The sequence below is a fragment of the Theobroma cacao genome, chromosome 4, assembly GCF_000208745.1.
Source record: "Theobroma cacao cultivar B97-61/B2 chromosome 4, Criollo_cocoa_genome_V2, whole genome shotgun sequence".
NCBI classification, from domain to species: Eukaryota; Viridiplantae; Streptophyta; class Magnoliopsida; order Malvales; family Malvaceae; genus Theobroma; species Theobroma cacao.
Window position 1 is genome coordinate 27,383,275 of NC_030853.1, and position 16,634 is coordinate 27,399,908.

A 16,634-nucleotide genomic window follows, 5' to 3' on the forward strand; every position below is an offset into this window, starting at 1 on the left:
AAAAAAAAAAATACAATCAAATATTACGAAAGATATTAAATATTATTGCATAATCAATCATATATTACAAAAGATATTGATAAAAAAAATTAATTAATTAAAATTAGTAGTACACCTTACACAAGACAGTAATGTGTTACTACCTAAAGTATTACTGGCTAAGGTGTTACTGTCTAAAGTAGTACTGCCCAAGGCATTACTGTTCAAAGTAATACAATACAATACGTTATAGTACAAAAAAAATTATACTTTAAATTAATACATAAGAATTATTTTTAACAATGAATTCTTATGCAGGGGGCAAAATGTAGATACTAGATTTTGGTTAATACTGTTACTCTAAAGAATTATGTTACAACATAATATTATATAGAGAACAACCAGAACAAGTGAAGTGTTACTTCACGCAGAATAACTAGAACAAGTGAAGCGTTACTTCACGCAGAACAAGTGAAGCGCTACTTCACGCAGAACAAGTGAAGCGCTACTTCAAGTATTACTTAAAGCAGAACAATTAGAAAAAGTAAAGTATTACTCCATATAGAATAACTAATACAAGTAGAACAACCACTTTGAATAGAATAACCGTTTCACTTGGATGACAGTGAAAGTAACTCAGAATAAGTGACAGGGTTCATGGGTTACTTTCATCTTGGGATGTTTCAGAGAGTTTGGCTTGGTGGCTGAGATATGGAGGTAGTTAAGAGGTCTTCCTCTTAACCCTTTCCTGAAGTACAAGTGTTTCACCCTCTTATCTTGTTCTCGTATACTTATTCATGTACAGCTTATTCTCTTGTACCTATTCTCATACAGCTTCTTCTCTCGTACCTATTCTTGTACACCTCTTTTCTATTACCTTTACTTGAGAACAAGTCTTACTACATTCAATTACAGTAACGGTTACTTACATTAATATTCTTCATAATAATGTCATTCATTAGGCGCATTAAAGCCTATTTTTATGTAACCGCCACTTTTAGCACTATGTATAGAGCCTCACAATTCATTTGAAAGGACTCTTCTTTCCCTCTCCAAGCTAACACATTCTCAACTTGAGAGCTTCTCTCTCTAAATTCTCTCTCTAATTATCTTGTACTCTCTAAGTCTCTTTAATTCTTTTCTTATTGTCTTCCACCTGTCACAGCATTTAGTACTTCAGGAACTGCTTCAATCTTCCTCTCTGCCTCCTCCGGCACATCTTTTTACTTGTTTGCAACACTTCCTCTCCCTATCACAAGAACCCCCTTTACAAACTGTAAAGGAAGAAAAAGTGGTTTCAAGAATAGCAAAAGATTCAGTTTCCTTCCCATTTGATGCAACCAAACTACCAAAAATGGAAAAAAAAATCAAAATTTTCACAAAAGTTACTATAAGATATTTCTTTTTATGGGTGATAGTTTGCTGATTATTCATTCTGTCAATGTCAGTTCTTTTTTGGCTCAAGTTAAACAGACATTGAACTTTTCTGGACATGTTGTTGAATTGAGAGAATGGATTGAAATCTTTCATCCAGCACTCAGCAGGGAGTTTCGTCCTTCCAAACCAGGCCCTGCTCCTCTGCTGCATATATATCTGTTCGACCTGGGAAGTTCAACCAAATGAATTCATGATGGTGGGTGATAGTCTTAAAGATGATGTGAGTATGCATTCTAGTGTTGTTTTAATTGATTAAAATTTTCTTTGAAGTTCTGAATCCTTCCCTTTACACTTGTTTCATCGATTAAACTGAAATATTAATTAATTAATCTTCTTAAAGTGGCTTATAACTTGTTTGAATCACTTTCTTTAGAACTGAGACTTATTATCTGAAATTCGAGATGTGAAATAAAAAATAATCTACCAAATTTACTGCTTTACACTCAATTAACATAATTAGACTTAATAAATGAGGAATATTTTATTATTATAAAAAAAATAAGAACTCAACATTACTAGATAGTTTTTAAAATAAGATTGTTAAAGAGATAAAATTTTATCAAATTATCATATCTAAACTTGAATCGAAGATAAAACTTTTTGTATTTGATTTTATCTTACATTTTTTTCTTGAATTATTCTTTTTGATAACATCATATCTTAGTTTGTTAATATGCTTATCAGCTACATTTGAATTAAAATAAAGGTATACACCTTAAAAAATCTATATTATAGTTATTTATTTAAATGAGTCCTTTATCTTTATTATATTTAAATAGATTCTTACACTTTGATTTTGTATCAAATAGACTTTTAATAAAAATTTAATGTTCATAATTTTTAATACTAATTGTTTTTTTTTTATTTAGGTGATATATGACTTAATGAACTAATATGATAAAAAAATCTGAGGCATTTAATCATATTAGCTCGTCAAAGTCGTGAATAAAAAAAAAAACCGTTCACATTGAATATAAAGAATTTTACTTATATGCTTCCTATGAAGACTAATACAAAACGAGTAGAGAATAGCAGTCGAAGCAGACCCGAGTAACATGAATTTGAAAAGATTTTCTTGTATAGAAACAACATCAAGTAATTTTTGGTCTCTGCTTGTTCATTACACAGTTACCAAACTGTAGATTGTGGAGTAATGCCCGTGGAGTCATAGTCGACAGAGTGCTCAACATGTTCAATACTAGCAAGCAAGTGATGACAGAAAATTTAGGGACATGAAATGGAAACCACACGAATTTAGGCCGAGGCATTCTGCTCTGGTTATGCCTTGGGAAAATTCTATGTATCAGCAATGGTGAATTTACCAGATTTTGAAGCAGTCCAACAGGGAAAATGTCAAATTGATCTAGATGCTGTTAAAAGAATTGTCAATGGAGAGAGAGAGAAGAAAAGTCAATAATGAATAGAGTAATGAACTTTCTTTCTTCGACAGCAAACAAACAAGGGCTTCAACAACTAGTAATCCTCGTTTACATCCAACACCAACAAATAAATAAACAACTCTCTTCTTCATTTTCTTCGAACTTTTTCTTTTTTCTCTTTCACTTTCCCTCGACCCAAACATGGGCATCTCATGGAGCAGCGCAAGCAATAGCAACAGAAGAAGAAACCAAAATTACCTCCATGCCCCTCCACAGCCACCGCCACCTCCTCCTCCACCTTACTATTATCCTCAAGAACCCACTTCCCTCCCGGCTCCGACACCTCCTCCTCCCCCTTCAACAAGTCACCCTTATCCTGCCCACCCCCAAAACCCTTATCATACGCACCCCCCACCTCCACCGCCTCCAATTCACAGCAATTACTACTGCTCCCAACCCTACAATTCCTGCGGTTACTCAAACCCCATGATGGGCCGTTTCCCTGTTCACTACCATCCATACTACGCCAACCAGACTAATGGGTGGCCCGCGATTCGTGCTCCTGCCGTGGTGGCACCGGCGCTGCCACCACCGCCATATGTGGAGCACCAGAATGCTAAGAAAGTGAGGAATGATGTGAACGTGCATAAGGATACGCTGAAAATCGAAGTAGATGACCAAAACCCTGATCATCACTTGGTTTCTTTCGTTTTTGATGCCTTGTTTGATGGCAGGTAAAAAACACTTTTTTATTGCTTTTTATTGTGAGCAAATTTTGGGTTTGGTTGAAGTTCATTTATTGGATGAAAATTTGGAGTTAGGTTTTTAGTTAAAGTTTTTTGTTTGACTATTAGATGACGGGTGCAAAGAAATGAAAGCTGAAATTTTTATTGCAAGGTTTTTTTATAACTATTTTGGGACCATGATTAGATAACTAATGGAGAAAAGAGAAATTCAAATCAAACCCAAAGTTGGTGTAGCAGGTGTGATGTGATAAGATAAATTGAAGATAATGGAGGCCTTCTACAGCGATACCTTAAACTGATAAAATTGAAGAAATTAAGAGTTGTAGGGTATGAGCATGGACTAAGCAATTTCCTGAAAGTTTTTTTCTGGCTGTCGGCTGAGCAATAGTTAGTAATTACACTAGTTACAAGCATAAGTGGTATAAAGACCTGCAATCAAGCCTGAGGCATGATGCAAACCTCATTTTATGAGCATATGAGCTTTCTTATTATAATTGGGTTTTGTATATTAGGTGACTGCTTTTCTAGCTTTAACTAGTCAAACTATGAGAATTGTATAAGCATTAGGAACTGTGAAGGCTACATTGTGAGGGTATGTGGATTGCAAATGAATTGGAAGGCTTGCTCTCGAGGTTCCCGAAGTTCCCAAAGTAGATGCAAAGGTTCTCTTCATCCTTAGGGCTTAATGGCAATTGGAATGTTTCTACAAGGGCTTTGGAATTGAACTTGGGAACTTAATAATGAAGAGCTTTGGTTAACCAAGGAGGCTCTCTAGTTTAGTGTGCACAGCTCTGTCCTGTGTGAAGCAAAGCCCACTTGGGCATTAGCATTACTGGCAGCTCTAGTTTTCAGAGGGGACCATAACTTAACGCATCTCTTTATCAATAATGATGCTGTTCAAGCCTTAGAGTATTAGATCATGTCTTGCCAATAGGTGGGCTCACCTTTTTCATCACCTTTGTCTTTTTATGCTTCACATGGACTGTAGGGTATGCCTCCTGTTTTCCAGGAATATTTTATCGGTTAAAGTTTGTTAGCTGAACAGTGGATGATAGTGCTATAATGCTGTTGGTTGTGAAGTGAATGACTTAAAGTTCCAAATCTGTTAACTTGTATTGTTTGCATGTCTTGCCAATAGGTGGGCTCACCTTTTTCATCACCTTTGACCATATATGCTTCACATGGACTGTTGGGTATGCCCACAGATATAAGTTCCTGTTTTCCAGGAATATATTATCGGTTAAAGTTTGTTAGCTGAACAGTGGATCATAGTGCTATAATGCTGTTGGTTGTGAAGTGAATGACTTAAAGCTCCAAATCTGTTAACTTGTATTGTTTGTGCTAAACAAACTGAATGACATTAGGTAACCTCCATTGGCTGACCTATATATAGATAGAATTTTTATTAAAGAACTTCTCCCTTATGATCTGCTTGTAAGTTCAAATGATTTTTGACAAATATTGGTAGTCAGTTAGGATAGATGCCTTCAATCTCTTCTTTTACACCATCTTGGAGTTGCTGACTCTCCTAGAAACAGCTATTCACAACGCTCATCAGAACTGTTGAGTTAACTGCATCATTTTCTGAATACTATTTATAAGAAGAGGTGGGGACAGGATGTTGGCAATGAGTATAAGAAATTTTCACCCTAGGGTTTAAAAGAAATTGAGGTTCTTCTTATGTTGATTGATGCTTTTAGTTTTTTATTTTTATCATCTTGTCAGAAAGCCCTCCCTTTTGAAAAACTGCTCTTTGTCTTTGAAGGTTTTTACTGCACCTAGATAAAAAATTAGATATTGATAAGTTGCTTCTTGAAAGTTATCTAGTTTACTATTTTAAAATAAATCATTCAATGTAGCTTGGAGTGTACCGAAATGCATATCTGTTTCTCAACCTTCCCTCCTGCATTGGTGGCAGGTATATTGGCATTTTATTCCTACATGATTAAAAATCAGTACGTGAAATTGCTGCCTTTTCACTTAATGTGCTTTTTAAGGTTGTGGTAGGCTTGTTTTAAGATATTTTTTAATTGTGAGCCAAACATGTCACGACCAATCGATTCAAGTTTGTTCATGGCTTTCTAAGCTGCCATTAGTTGGCATGGACATGTAAGAGTTCATCATTTCTGTGATGAGGCATGTTTGATTCTTTGTTTTGAGGGGTTGAGTGGCATTTTGATACCAAAACTGCTATTTTTTTATGAAGTTGTTCTTGCTTTTGAAGCATGATTTGTAATGTGAATCTACAGTTGATACCACAAAGCCTTTATCATAGACATTGTTTTGGTGAAGGGTTCTCAAAGTTGTATGGCACAAAGTTTCTTAAAATCTGGATATAAAACGATTGTTAAGCTTTAGACATGGATACCCTGATTTTGAAGGAATAATTATCAATTTTTTATTTGGATTAGTTTGTTTCATCTTGTTTAATAAGTTAAGCCCTCAAGTTAATAGAATATCTGTCAGTTAGTGGAGTTCTTGTTCTCATGGACTTGTGCTTTTAATGGTGTCTTTATACTTTTGATTAGTTAATTAATTTGAATACGAAGCAAGGTGAACTGTCAGTTTTTGATAATTCTACTCCTTTGCCAGGCAAGTAATAGCACATCAAAGATATTTGTTTTGTATGTGCTAGATAAAACAGTTGTTCTTTGTGAAAAAAGAAATTTTGGCATTTGTTAAAGTTAAGAATGCACCCAAATGTCACAGGATCCTAGTTCAGGTGTCACAATGATGATTTTACATTTCATAAGAAGCAACTAAGTTGTTAAATGTTGACTCAATTATGCAAGAAAGTGACTTATTCTAGGGTGATAGATGTAAAGCATTCCAAGTAATGAAATAATTTCTTAGTTAGTTGTCTGATAAAGTATGCAAACTCCATGCAAAACTTTTATGTAATTAACACGGTTTCTCTTGTTCTGTTTTCTAATTTACAGTATCACCATTTTTTACTTTGCCAAAGAAGAGATGAACTGTAGGTTTGTTCCGCTATTTCCTGAAGCCTATGAGCCTGTGAGAGTCCCATTTCAGAAGGGACTTGGCCAAAGATTTCAGCAGCCTTCAGGAACAGGAATTGATTTAGGTTTCTATGAATTGGATGATCTCTCAAAACCATCGCCAGGGGAAGATGTCTTTCCTCTTGTAATTTCTGCTGAAACATGTGTGCTACCTCATTCATCTAATGAACATATTGATGATTCTGCACAAAATACATCAGCTCACATGCAAATTACTCAAGCTGTTCTAGAGAAGAACAATGGTAACACTTTCCAGGTGAAAGTGATAAGGCAGATATTATGGGTCGATGGGGTTCGCTATGAGCTACGTGAGATATATGGAATAGGAAGCTCAGCAGCAGAAGAAGGCTTCGATGATAGTGACCCAGGGAAAGAGTGTGTTATCTGCATGACTGAACCTAAGGATACTGCTGTCCTACCTTGCCGCCACATGGTAAGAATTCCCTATATTCATAGAATAAATGCATGCTGATAATCAATCTGATATAACAGTTTGAAGTTGGTTCTTATGTACTCATGTGGAATAGTCTGATTAAGAATGATACGGGCAGGCATGTTTGGGCACACTTAGATGTTGTAGGACCAGGCATCATATGCTTAAGTTATCTGATTATCATTCTACTATTAAGTGGTTTCCACATGGCACTCATTCTACCATCTTATCCTCGAGCATGATCATATTTTCTGGTTAGTCACATAGGCATGCTAGTCATGGGATTGGTGATTTACTGTGATTTTTCCTGTAATTTGAAGCTTTGTTTCTTTCTGTCTTTTTGACGTGGCTGTTGCAATTCTTGCTAATACATACATTCTTCATTAGTATTAAGGAACATATCAGAGGTGAAACCTAAGACCTACCTTTTATTTGACTCCACCCTGACCATTGATCAAAGCCAAAGTGGCTGGAGACATACTTTTTCACTTGGTAGCGAAAAGTCTAGTCGAATAACGTTTAATCCTTGGAATCTCTTAAACTGTTGCATGATTAGAAGCTAGGATAACTTTTTTTTGCCCCTTTTTTTTAAAAAAAGAAAATTATGCTTTCAAACTTGGTAATTTTATTCTTAAGTGAGATTTTTTGTATCCTTCAGTGTATGTGCAGTGAATGTGCTAAAGCATTGAGACTTCAGTCAAATAAGTGTCCCATATGTCGTCAACCTATCGAGGAACTTATAGAAATCAAGATAAATAGCAATCATTAGAAGTTTTCTCCTGGCCAAGTTCGTACGGTATGACAAATTCATTTTTGTTTGTATTCAGTCTTCGCCTGATTCACTTGTTTCACAACTGTTTTGTATATTTTGATCCCGTTGTTTTTTTTTTTTTTGGCCCACAAAAGAACTTCATGTCCTTTTGTCTTGCCATGGATGCCATCTGATCATACATGTTTTAAGGATGGAAGTGGCTGCGTGCGGACAACATACAGAAATCTTTAATTGTGTGACTGAGAATTGTCAGCCATCTTCACATTCATCCTAGTCTTGGCTTGGGCACTTGTGGGTTCTTCCTGAAGAGTACAGTTTCAGATATCATAGTTAATTATGTAAAGCTTGCATCTGTTGGAAGTAAACTCTTTTTTCTTTGTTTCATTTTCCCCTTTCAGAAGCAATGTATATTTGTGAGGTGTTCGCTGCTCGATGATGTTTCCAGAGAATATATGACAACAATGTAAAGTGTTCAAATTCTTTGCTTTATTCTTTGTTCTTAGCCCCTTTAGAAATTTGAGTCTGTATGTTGTTTGACTCTACCCCTCCTTGTCTGAAGTTAATCTATTATATGTATTAGGCAAGTCCTCTGTTACCAGAGGAAAAGACTCAAAAGAAAAGAAAAGGTAGAGGGCTAATGCCTGGGATGAACATTCTGGGCCTGGTGGGCTTAACATCCAAAAAGGAAAGCTGAGAATCTGCCATCTAAGTTGGAATTATGGGGGACAAAGCAAAGATTCTCCAAAGCTTGGTTGTGGTGTTCAAACTTTGAACTTATGGATCTCAGAGCTGTGCTAATCATGTTTTGCATGTTACTCAAAACACTTTTTGGGCCACAAAATAACTTTACATCCCCATCCAGATTCGCAATTACTAAAAGTATCCTTACATCTAAAATTAAATAAGACATTGTTAAAACTCTTGAACTAATAAAAGAAATGCAATATTGATTAAGAAAATAAATATATATATATATATATATATATATATATTTAAAATAAAATGGCCTTGAACTTGATCATTGTCNAAATAAATATATATATATATATATATATATATATATTTAAAATAAAATGGCCTTGAACTTGATCATTGTCATTCCACCACTTGCTGGGGTAGGGCAATCGTAAGTTTCAAGGTTACATTATGGCTCCAATCTCATTGTTACCAACCTCATCAGGCCCAACACGCTGGAGCCTTTATTTAATGCCTGCAGGGTCTCAGCCTGTTGATAGCTGCATTACCTTCTTCTTCCAGCTTGGGGCAAAATTATAAGTGGGTAGATTCTGTATTTCTCAAACCCACTTTGGCTGCCAGCTGGTCACACACTCATTGATTCATTAATTCAATTCATGCAACACTGACAAAGTCACCAAATTTGAATCCTGTGGAAATTTTCATTCTCTCTCTGAGAAGTATTGATGTAATTTGAGTGAAAGCTTGGATAAAATGTAATTAAGCAAATGGGGACATCACCTGTGCCAGTAAACATTACAGTCATAATAGCTTGTGGGGGCAATGGTGAAAAGAAAGAATTTTCATCAGAAAAAGATTGCTTAAAGTGGGGAATGTCACCGAATGGTGTGATATACATGGAAATTGCCCATAACCCTGCAACTCTCTTTTTAATCGCCTGCAGGGGTTCTCTGATTTTGCCCACAGGGTTTGGTCCACTTGAATTAACCTCTTCGAAAGCTACAAGAAAACCATAACTATGAAAAACGTTCAGGGTTTTGCAAAATGACAATCGACATCAGTGAAAAGTCGTTGAAGCTTTTGGTATTTTTATAGCAGTGAAATTTCTTTTTCTTTTTTTTCTTTGGATTTTCGAATAAAAGTCACACCTCCTTTTTAAAGTACAACTGTGCAAGCAGTGAATGGAGGTTTTCCTTAGTAGTCAGAACACTTTACTAACATCTCCATCCCCCATTATTATGTTTCCAAGCTCAACCCAAAAATCTAGAGATAGAACAAGGGAAGATCTGTATTGGACCATGTGTGAAAGCAGCTAGAGATCATATTACTTGGAACCCTCTCCCTATCTGCAATTTCCCCCTTCATCAATCACCATCTGCTAACCATGTGGTGCTCATGTGATGCCCCTGTTTATAAATGGCAAATGGCCTAGCTAGGTTGCTCTAAGCACTTCCTTTAAGAGCCACAGACAAGCCGTGTCGTCAAGTTCAAAACTGGTTGGCACTTCCTCTAATATAATTCTGATTCAGAGAACAAAACCCCATGCTAATACTGTGCAACGCCTAATTAATTTCCAGCCTGTAGGATTTTGAGGAGGGGAGCTTCTTGATATCCTAAGTTGATTCTTTACCTATTCCCGCTTGATAGGGTTGCTCAATTTCCTTACTTGTAACCATTTGACAGACAAAATCATTATGTTTTGCTATCGTTTTTTTCACGATGGCACAAGCAAAGAATGATATCAAAGCTAAAATTTTAAGCGTAAAGAAAATTGTCTCATAGTTGTAAATGACGGTGGAAATCCATTTCACATTAGGTGTTTTGTCAGGATTCAAATGCCCTTTTACAAGTAAAGTGCCATTGTTCAAAGGGAGGAAAAAGAAAAACAGAGAGACACAAAAGCACGAGGGGTTTCATCACGGTTTAGGCTTTTGAGAAAAACATCAATAATTTGCGTGAAAAAGAAGGGTTCAAACTTAGCGACAGAAAATAGCCCTACAGACGTGATTTTTATCTTTGCATCATAGGCCTAGTTTCCGGGTAGCTTTCTTTACCTAATTGCTGCCAAAGTAAGGCATGACCAAACCACCCCAAGCTTTGTTACTTAACATAACCTCACACCACACCCTTTGCCCACCTCCTTTTCTCAAGTCCATGACTACAAGCTAACAACCCATTCTTTTCCCTTTTGTTTCGACTGAGGCAAAACATCCATCACTAACTAAATCCTGAATATATACCTCGACTTCCTCTACGTTACATGCTTTCGAGAAGAGGTTGTCAGACAAAGTAGGTGTCCGATGTCAATACTTTACATTCTCCATGATTTTTATCTTCATTTTAATTTTTACGGATAAAAACATGGTATAAGTATCAATTTGAGAGATAAATAGCAGGAGAGAGGAGTTGCATGCATAGAAAGAGGAGGGTTGTTCCAGAGCACACGGCATTGCGTTGAAAGGAAACGCCAAAATGCAGAACATGCATCTTATGTAAGCTATGGAAGGCTGGAAGTCTTCTCCATATATATCAATCTTTACCCTGATGGAATGAATAATGCTCTCTCATTGTACCAACTATAAGCCACGTTAGGAAACTTTTACCCTTTTCAAAGAAAATTGCTATTACTTGATAGCAACTATCGACTGCAACTTGAACTGTATAATTCAGCTCAAGGCATTGATTTGGCAAACGGAGAAGACTACAGAGGAAAAAAAAAAACTTCATGGATTGGAGAATACGAGCTTTGCTCCTCTGTCAACTCAACCACCCTCAAGGCTTTCAAACCTGAATTCTTTATTTCTACCCTGTAAGGACTGATGCCTAATTAACTGAACAGTCTACTCTTCCATACCCCATTCGGTAAAGTTCGCATATCTTTTTTTTTGGCACTCTGATGTTTTTGCTCATAAAACCAGGCATGTGATCATGAGTTTGAATTCCTTCTTAATATACCAAGACCTTCCAACTAGTAAAAGGAGGGAGGCTTCATCTCCTGACTCCTACCTTTTTAAAAAGAAAAAGTAAAAGCAATAGCATTGTCAACTAAGTTAGTTGGTATACTAGTATTTTAGTGGTTAATGTAAAGAATTTTGGACTAGATCTCACCTTCATCAAAATTGGGAAGAATAAAGGAGAAAGATGACCATCTTGTGTAATCCAGGCTATTCCATAAAGCCTTATACACCATATATGATTATGCCAAGTCAAGAAATACTTTTTCCAATAGAAACCATAGTCTTTGAATAGAGACTTCAAGGGATTTTTCTACAATTAGATTTCCGCTCATGCATTTACTGCCAAAGATTAATGGTCAACTACTCTTTTACCAACTATTTGACCTACATAAATTGATCAGTTGAAACACATTATTTACATTTCTTGCAAAACCATTGATTAAAATAAATACTTCTTCAATTTATCCATCTACCCATCGCTTCAAAATATAAGTGGAAGATTGATGTTTTTCATCTCTTTGTCCTACATATCCAATTTTCTTGGGTGCAAAAGGATACATGTCATCCAAGGCATTTAGTGACCACTCCAAATTTTTTGTTCCCTTCTTGTCGCTTACATTCATTGTTAGGGCTTCTGAAAAACATGGTGCATAATTTTACACCGTGTAAGGAATTAATAAGCAATTCAAAATACATTCAGACATAATTTGTGGGACTCAGCTAATTGTACATTCATTGTCTTGAATGTGAGGACATATCTTAATTGTTCCTAAAGTTTAGTGGAAAAAGGGGAAAAAAAAGGAAAAGTTTCAGTGATTCCAATCTATCTTTCTCTGGATGAAATAAATGAGTACCGGAAGCCAATTATTAAGGACAGGGGAGTATAACTTGATTTAAACAAAAATGCAGGTCACGAGTCAATTTTTGAGTGTGACTATTAATTCAAGTCAATTTGCAAAAGAAAAAAATGAAGAATTTGAATGACTCAATAGGTGAATCTGGAAGCTCATAATTAGCTAGATCCATCATTCATTTAATTTGTAAGGTTAATCCGACTTTATAGTATGGAAATAACATGAACCCCAAAAGCAAAATAAATGAATTGGACTGATTGTTCATTTATTTTTCATAAAAAAACCCAAATTAATTGACAAACAATGGGAAATTTCAATGAAACAAGATTCTTACAAATTGAGAATAGATAGCCATTAAGGCAATGAAAACCATTTTCCTTCATCAAACCAAGCAGTCATCTTTTATAAGAAAAAAAAAATGTCTAATATTAAAATATATATATATATAAGACAAAGGAACAAGTTAAAGAGTGCAAGGCTGAGTTTGGGTTGCAAAGGGTCCAAGAGGAAATTATAAGCGGGGTGGGTTGGGTTGGGTAAGTGGTTTAGCTTAGCCCAATACCTAGAGGGGGTATAAGGGTAATTGAAGGTTGATAGGCAAATGTGGTAATGTACCAGAAACAGTGTGCATAAAATTAAAAACAATAATAATAATAATAATTTCACAATGCCAAACCCCATGGCCCATTTAATGACATTATTTATTGTACCACACCAAATTGGGGAGAGGAAATCTGACAAGAGTTCATTCACATCTGCTGACAATAATTATCAAAGATTAAAAAACAAATCTGAGAATATCATCATTTATCATTAACCACACCAAAACCCAAACCCCCCTTGGTCGAAAATACAAAAAGGTCAAAAGATTTTCAGAGAAGCCAAAGCCAAGACTAATAAGAATCAAACAAACTGAAAAAAAGAATAAAGAAAAAGAAAACTCTGACCTTTCAAGCCAAGCCAAAACCCCAATTGGCTAACTATGGCTAAATGCTGTAATAGAGTTAAAAAGCCATAAATTTATGTAGAAGTTTCACACACAACTGGTATACTACTACTTGTATTGAAATGTTGAAAAAAAAAATTTTAACCCAGCTAACATACCAATAAATAAAGGTCCAAAAGAGAGAGTGAGCCTTGCCAGCGCTCACTCTCCCTGCCAGTCTCTTTGCACCCCCTCTCTTTCTCTCACTATTTGCTTCAACATCTTTTATCTTTCTCTCTCTCTGCCCTGAAATAGAGGAAGCAGAGTTACCAGAGAAGTTTAATGCGCACCCACCGCCTGTGGATATCTCTCTCTATCTCTCTCTTTCTCCAAGACTGAGCTTTTGTTCTTCTTGTTGTTGTGTCTCACAAAAGTTTTTCCTTCTGTTCAGAAAGAGAGAGAAAAACTGAGACCAGCCCCATTTGTTCTTGCTCTCATTTTTTTTGTGTTAGAAAAGACCCAAAAGAAAGAACAAAGTCTAACCCTTTTGTGGGGATTTATTGTAAATTCATTTTCTTCTTCTGTTTTTTCTTCAGATCTATTACCAACCCTTCTTTCTTTCTTTCTGTTTCCGCTATTGTACTCTTCTGTTTGTTGTTTTGGAGCATAAGAGAAAAATGAGTAAAGAAGAGTTTATGAAGATACAGGTATTCACACTCTTTCTCTCTCATTTTCTTTTTTGTTTGTTCAAGTTTGTGCCTTTACTTCATTTTCACTCAATCATCTTGGCTGCTGTTTTCTTCTTTGCAGACTTGTGTTCTCAAAGTTAACATACATTGTGATGGGTGCAAGCAGAAAGTGAAGAAAATCTTGCAAAAAATTGATGGTATTTCTTCTTAAAATTTAGTCTTTTTTTTTTCATTTTGCACCTTGTTGAGAAACATAGATACCACAAAAACTGTTCATTTGTTTTTTGTTTTTGGACTTGCAAGTTCAATATTTTATATATATTTCTCCATTTTGAGCTCTTGGGTTGGTATGTTGGTTTTTCATTTTGGCAGGGGTTTACAAAACCAGCATAGATTCTGAGCAAGGTAAGGTAACAGTCTCAGGAAATGTAGACCCAGCTGTTCTCATCAAGAAGCTCTCAAAATCAGGAAAACATGCAGAGCTTTGGGGAGCTCAAAAAGCTAATAAGAACCAAAACGACCTTACCAGCCAGATGAAGAACATGCAGCTTGATAATGGCAAAGGTGGAAACAACAAAGGAGGCCAAAAAGGTGGTAACAACAACAACAACAATAACCAACCCAAAGGAGGCCAGCCAACCCCTCAACAGCTGCAGCAACTTCAACAGTATCAGCTTCAGCAACTTCAACAAATGAAAGGGTTTCAAGATCTGAAGCTACCTCAATTGAAAGATATGAAGATGCCTCCTTTCAACCAAAACAACAACCAAAAGGCTGTAAGGTTTGTTGAAGAGGATGACTTCATTGATGATGATTACGATGACTTGGATGATTATGATGATCTTGATGATGATGAATATGATGATGATGAGCTGGATGATCCTCATCATCCTCTTAACAAGATGAAGTCCATGATGGGAAATGGGCCTAAAGGAATGCCCAACATGATGATGCTGAATGGTAATCATCCTCAGCTCATGAATGCTCTAAAGGGTGGCCAAAATGGTGTTGTAAATGCTGGAGGCAATGGTAAGAAAGGAGGTCATGGTGGTGGCGGTGGCAATGCTGTGCCCGTTCAGGTTCTTGCTGGCGGTGGTAACAATGAGGGTAAAAATGGAAACGGAGGTAAAAAAGGTGGTGGTGGTGGTGGTGGTGGCGGTGGCGGTGGTGGAGGAAATAATGGGGGGAATCAAAATCAAGGTGGTGGTGGTAAGAACGGTGGTAAAAATGGTGGTGGTGGTTTGCCTCAGGAGGTAAAAAATGGTAACAATGGTGGTGGTGGGGCAAACAAGAATGGTGGTAATAATGGTGGCAATGGGGGCAAAAACGGAAATAATGGTGCTCCAAATGGTATCAATGAGGGATTCCCCAGCATGGGTGGCCCCAATGGCAACATCGGTCAGATGGCTAACATGAACTTGGCTATGGGCCAAATGGGCAATTTACCTATGAGTCAAATGGGCCAAATGGGTAACATGCCAGCAGTCCAAGGATTACCGGCAGCTGCCCTGAACGGTGGTGGTGGTCGTGGCGGTGGCGGTGGCGGTGGCGGGTACTTCCAAGGGGCTGGTCCGGATGTAATGCCCGGGAACCCATACCATCAACAACAGTATTTGGCGGCTATGATGAACCAACGTGCAGCAGCAGCAGCAATGGGAGGAAATGAGAGGTTTCAGCCCCTGATGTATGCTAGGCCACCCCCAGCAGTCAATTACATGCCCCCATACCCGTATCCATACCCGCCTCCCCAACCCGACCCTTATACCCACTTCTTTAGTGATGAGAACACCTCAAGTTGCAATGTGATGTGAAGAATTTGGTAAATTTGGGTTAAAAAGTTTGATCAAGTTTGTGGTGGTGGTGGTGGCAACTGGTGGTTCAGTTATAGTTGAAGAAGTAGAAGTTTGATGCCTTAATATACATGGAAATGGGTTTTTATTTTAGTTTAATTTTCCCCAACTCTTCTTTTTCTTAATCCTTTTCAATCTTCTCTTTTTTTTATCCTTAAGTGGAATTAGGGTTTTAATTATCATAGGGAGTATTTATAGATGATATTATATTAAAAAAAGTCTTTTAGGGAGAGAGGATGATGAGATGTAAGTGGGAGTTTAGTGGTGGGCTTTGCCTTTTTTATGAGAATGTTTATATGTGTTTATATGTTGCAAAACAAATAAGATAAGAAAAGAGGATGAGCATGGGTGGTTAACCAAAAATGCCCATCTCTCCCTGCCCATTTCTCTCCCCAAATGTTTCCTTTCTCTTTTCCCTTTTTTTTTTAAATTAATTTATTTTTATTATATCCCAATTTCAGCAATCCTCATGTGCTCTTGCCTTCTTTTTTTCTTATTTCTGTCGTCATGTTAGGCATTTCTCCTTCCTCCGTTTCAATTTGTGATGGGAAATCATGCAGTCTTGTGATGGTGTGGGGCTCACAACCATGACTTGGGTGTTTTTGGAAAATTGGACCCCACCTTTCCTCTACACCATGTTTTATCGAGGAGTTCGCCACTACCTCTCAATGCCCAAAATATTTTTATTCCAGTTCATTTAAAACTTAGGTAACCACTCGTAATTTCTACAGTCCTCGAGATGTTAATTATTGAGCTATCCAAAGGGTTAGCATAGGCATTCAAATGGGGTATAATATACCTTAAAATGAAACATTTTCTCATGACAAGAAGTAACATTTTGTCGTTGGTGTGGATAAAATTTTGGGTTTTAGCTTTTGTATTCATTGCAAGTGCTTC

General features: G+C 36.6%; 2 protein-coding genes across 4 annotated transcripts; both read left to right on the forward strand.

The window, feature by feature from the left end:
• LOC18602892 (probable E3 ubiquitin-protein ligase LUL4) lies at window positions 2,872–8,308 on the forward strand. 3 transcript variants are annotated; one of them, XM_018119564.1, is made up of 4 exons: window positions 2,872–3,529; window positions 6,481–6,994; window positions 7,653–7,790; window positions 7,956–8,308. In XM_018119564.1, exons 1-3 carry the CDS (start codon window positions 2,997–2,999, stop codon window positions 7,761–7,763), a joined length of 1,158 nt encoding a protein of 385 aa, XP_017975053.1. In that variant the 5' UTR covers window positions 2,872–2,996; the 3' UTR covers window positions 7,764–7,790; window positions 7,956–8,308. The 3 variants fall into 3 exon arrangements, with proteins under 3 accessions (XP_017975053.1, XP_017975054.1, XP_017975052.1); XM_018119565.1 differs by having other exon boundaries at window positions 7,964–8,308; XM_018119563.1 differs by having other exon boundaries at window positions 2,873–3,529; window positions 7,901–8,308.
• LOC18602894 (neurogenic protein mastermind) lies at window positions 13,402–16,134 on the forward strand. The gene is made up of 3 exons (XM_007034547.2): window positions 13,402–13,905; window positions 14,009–14,084; window positions 14,260–16,134. Exons 1-3 carry the CDS (start codon window positions 13,876–13,878, stop codon window positions 15,696–15,698), a joined length of 1,545 nt encoding a protein of 514 aa, XP_007034609.2. The 5' UTR covers window positions 13,402–13,875; the 3' UTR covers window positions 15,699–16,134.

Bases quoted from the DNA above. Each gene is read 5' to 3' on its own strand.
- LOC18602894 (XM_007034547.2), top strand. From the start codon at position 13,876: ATGAGTAAAGAAGAGTTTATGAAGATACAG. The intron at 13,906-14,008 runs GTATTCACACTC...TCTTCTTTGCAG, and splicing joins AAGAGTTTATGAAGATACAG to ACTTGTGTTCTCAAAGTTAA. The intron at 14,085-14,259 runs GTATTTCTTCTT...TCATTTTGGCAG, and splicing joins AATCTTGCAAAAAATTGATG to GGGTTTACAAAACCAGCATA.
- LOC18602892 (XM_018119564.1), top strand. From the start codon at position 2,997: ATGGGCATCTCATGGAGCAGCGCAAGCAATAGCAACAGAAGAAGAAAC. The intron at 3,530-6,480 runs GTAAAAAACACT...TCTAATTTACAG, and splicing joins GATGCCTTGTTTGATGGCAG to TATCACCATTTTTTACTTTG. The intron at 6,995-7,652 runs GTAAGAATTCCC...TGTATCCTTCAG, and splicing joins TCCTACCTTGCCGCCACATG to TGTATGTGCAGTGAATGTGC.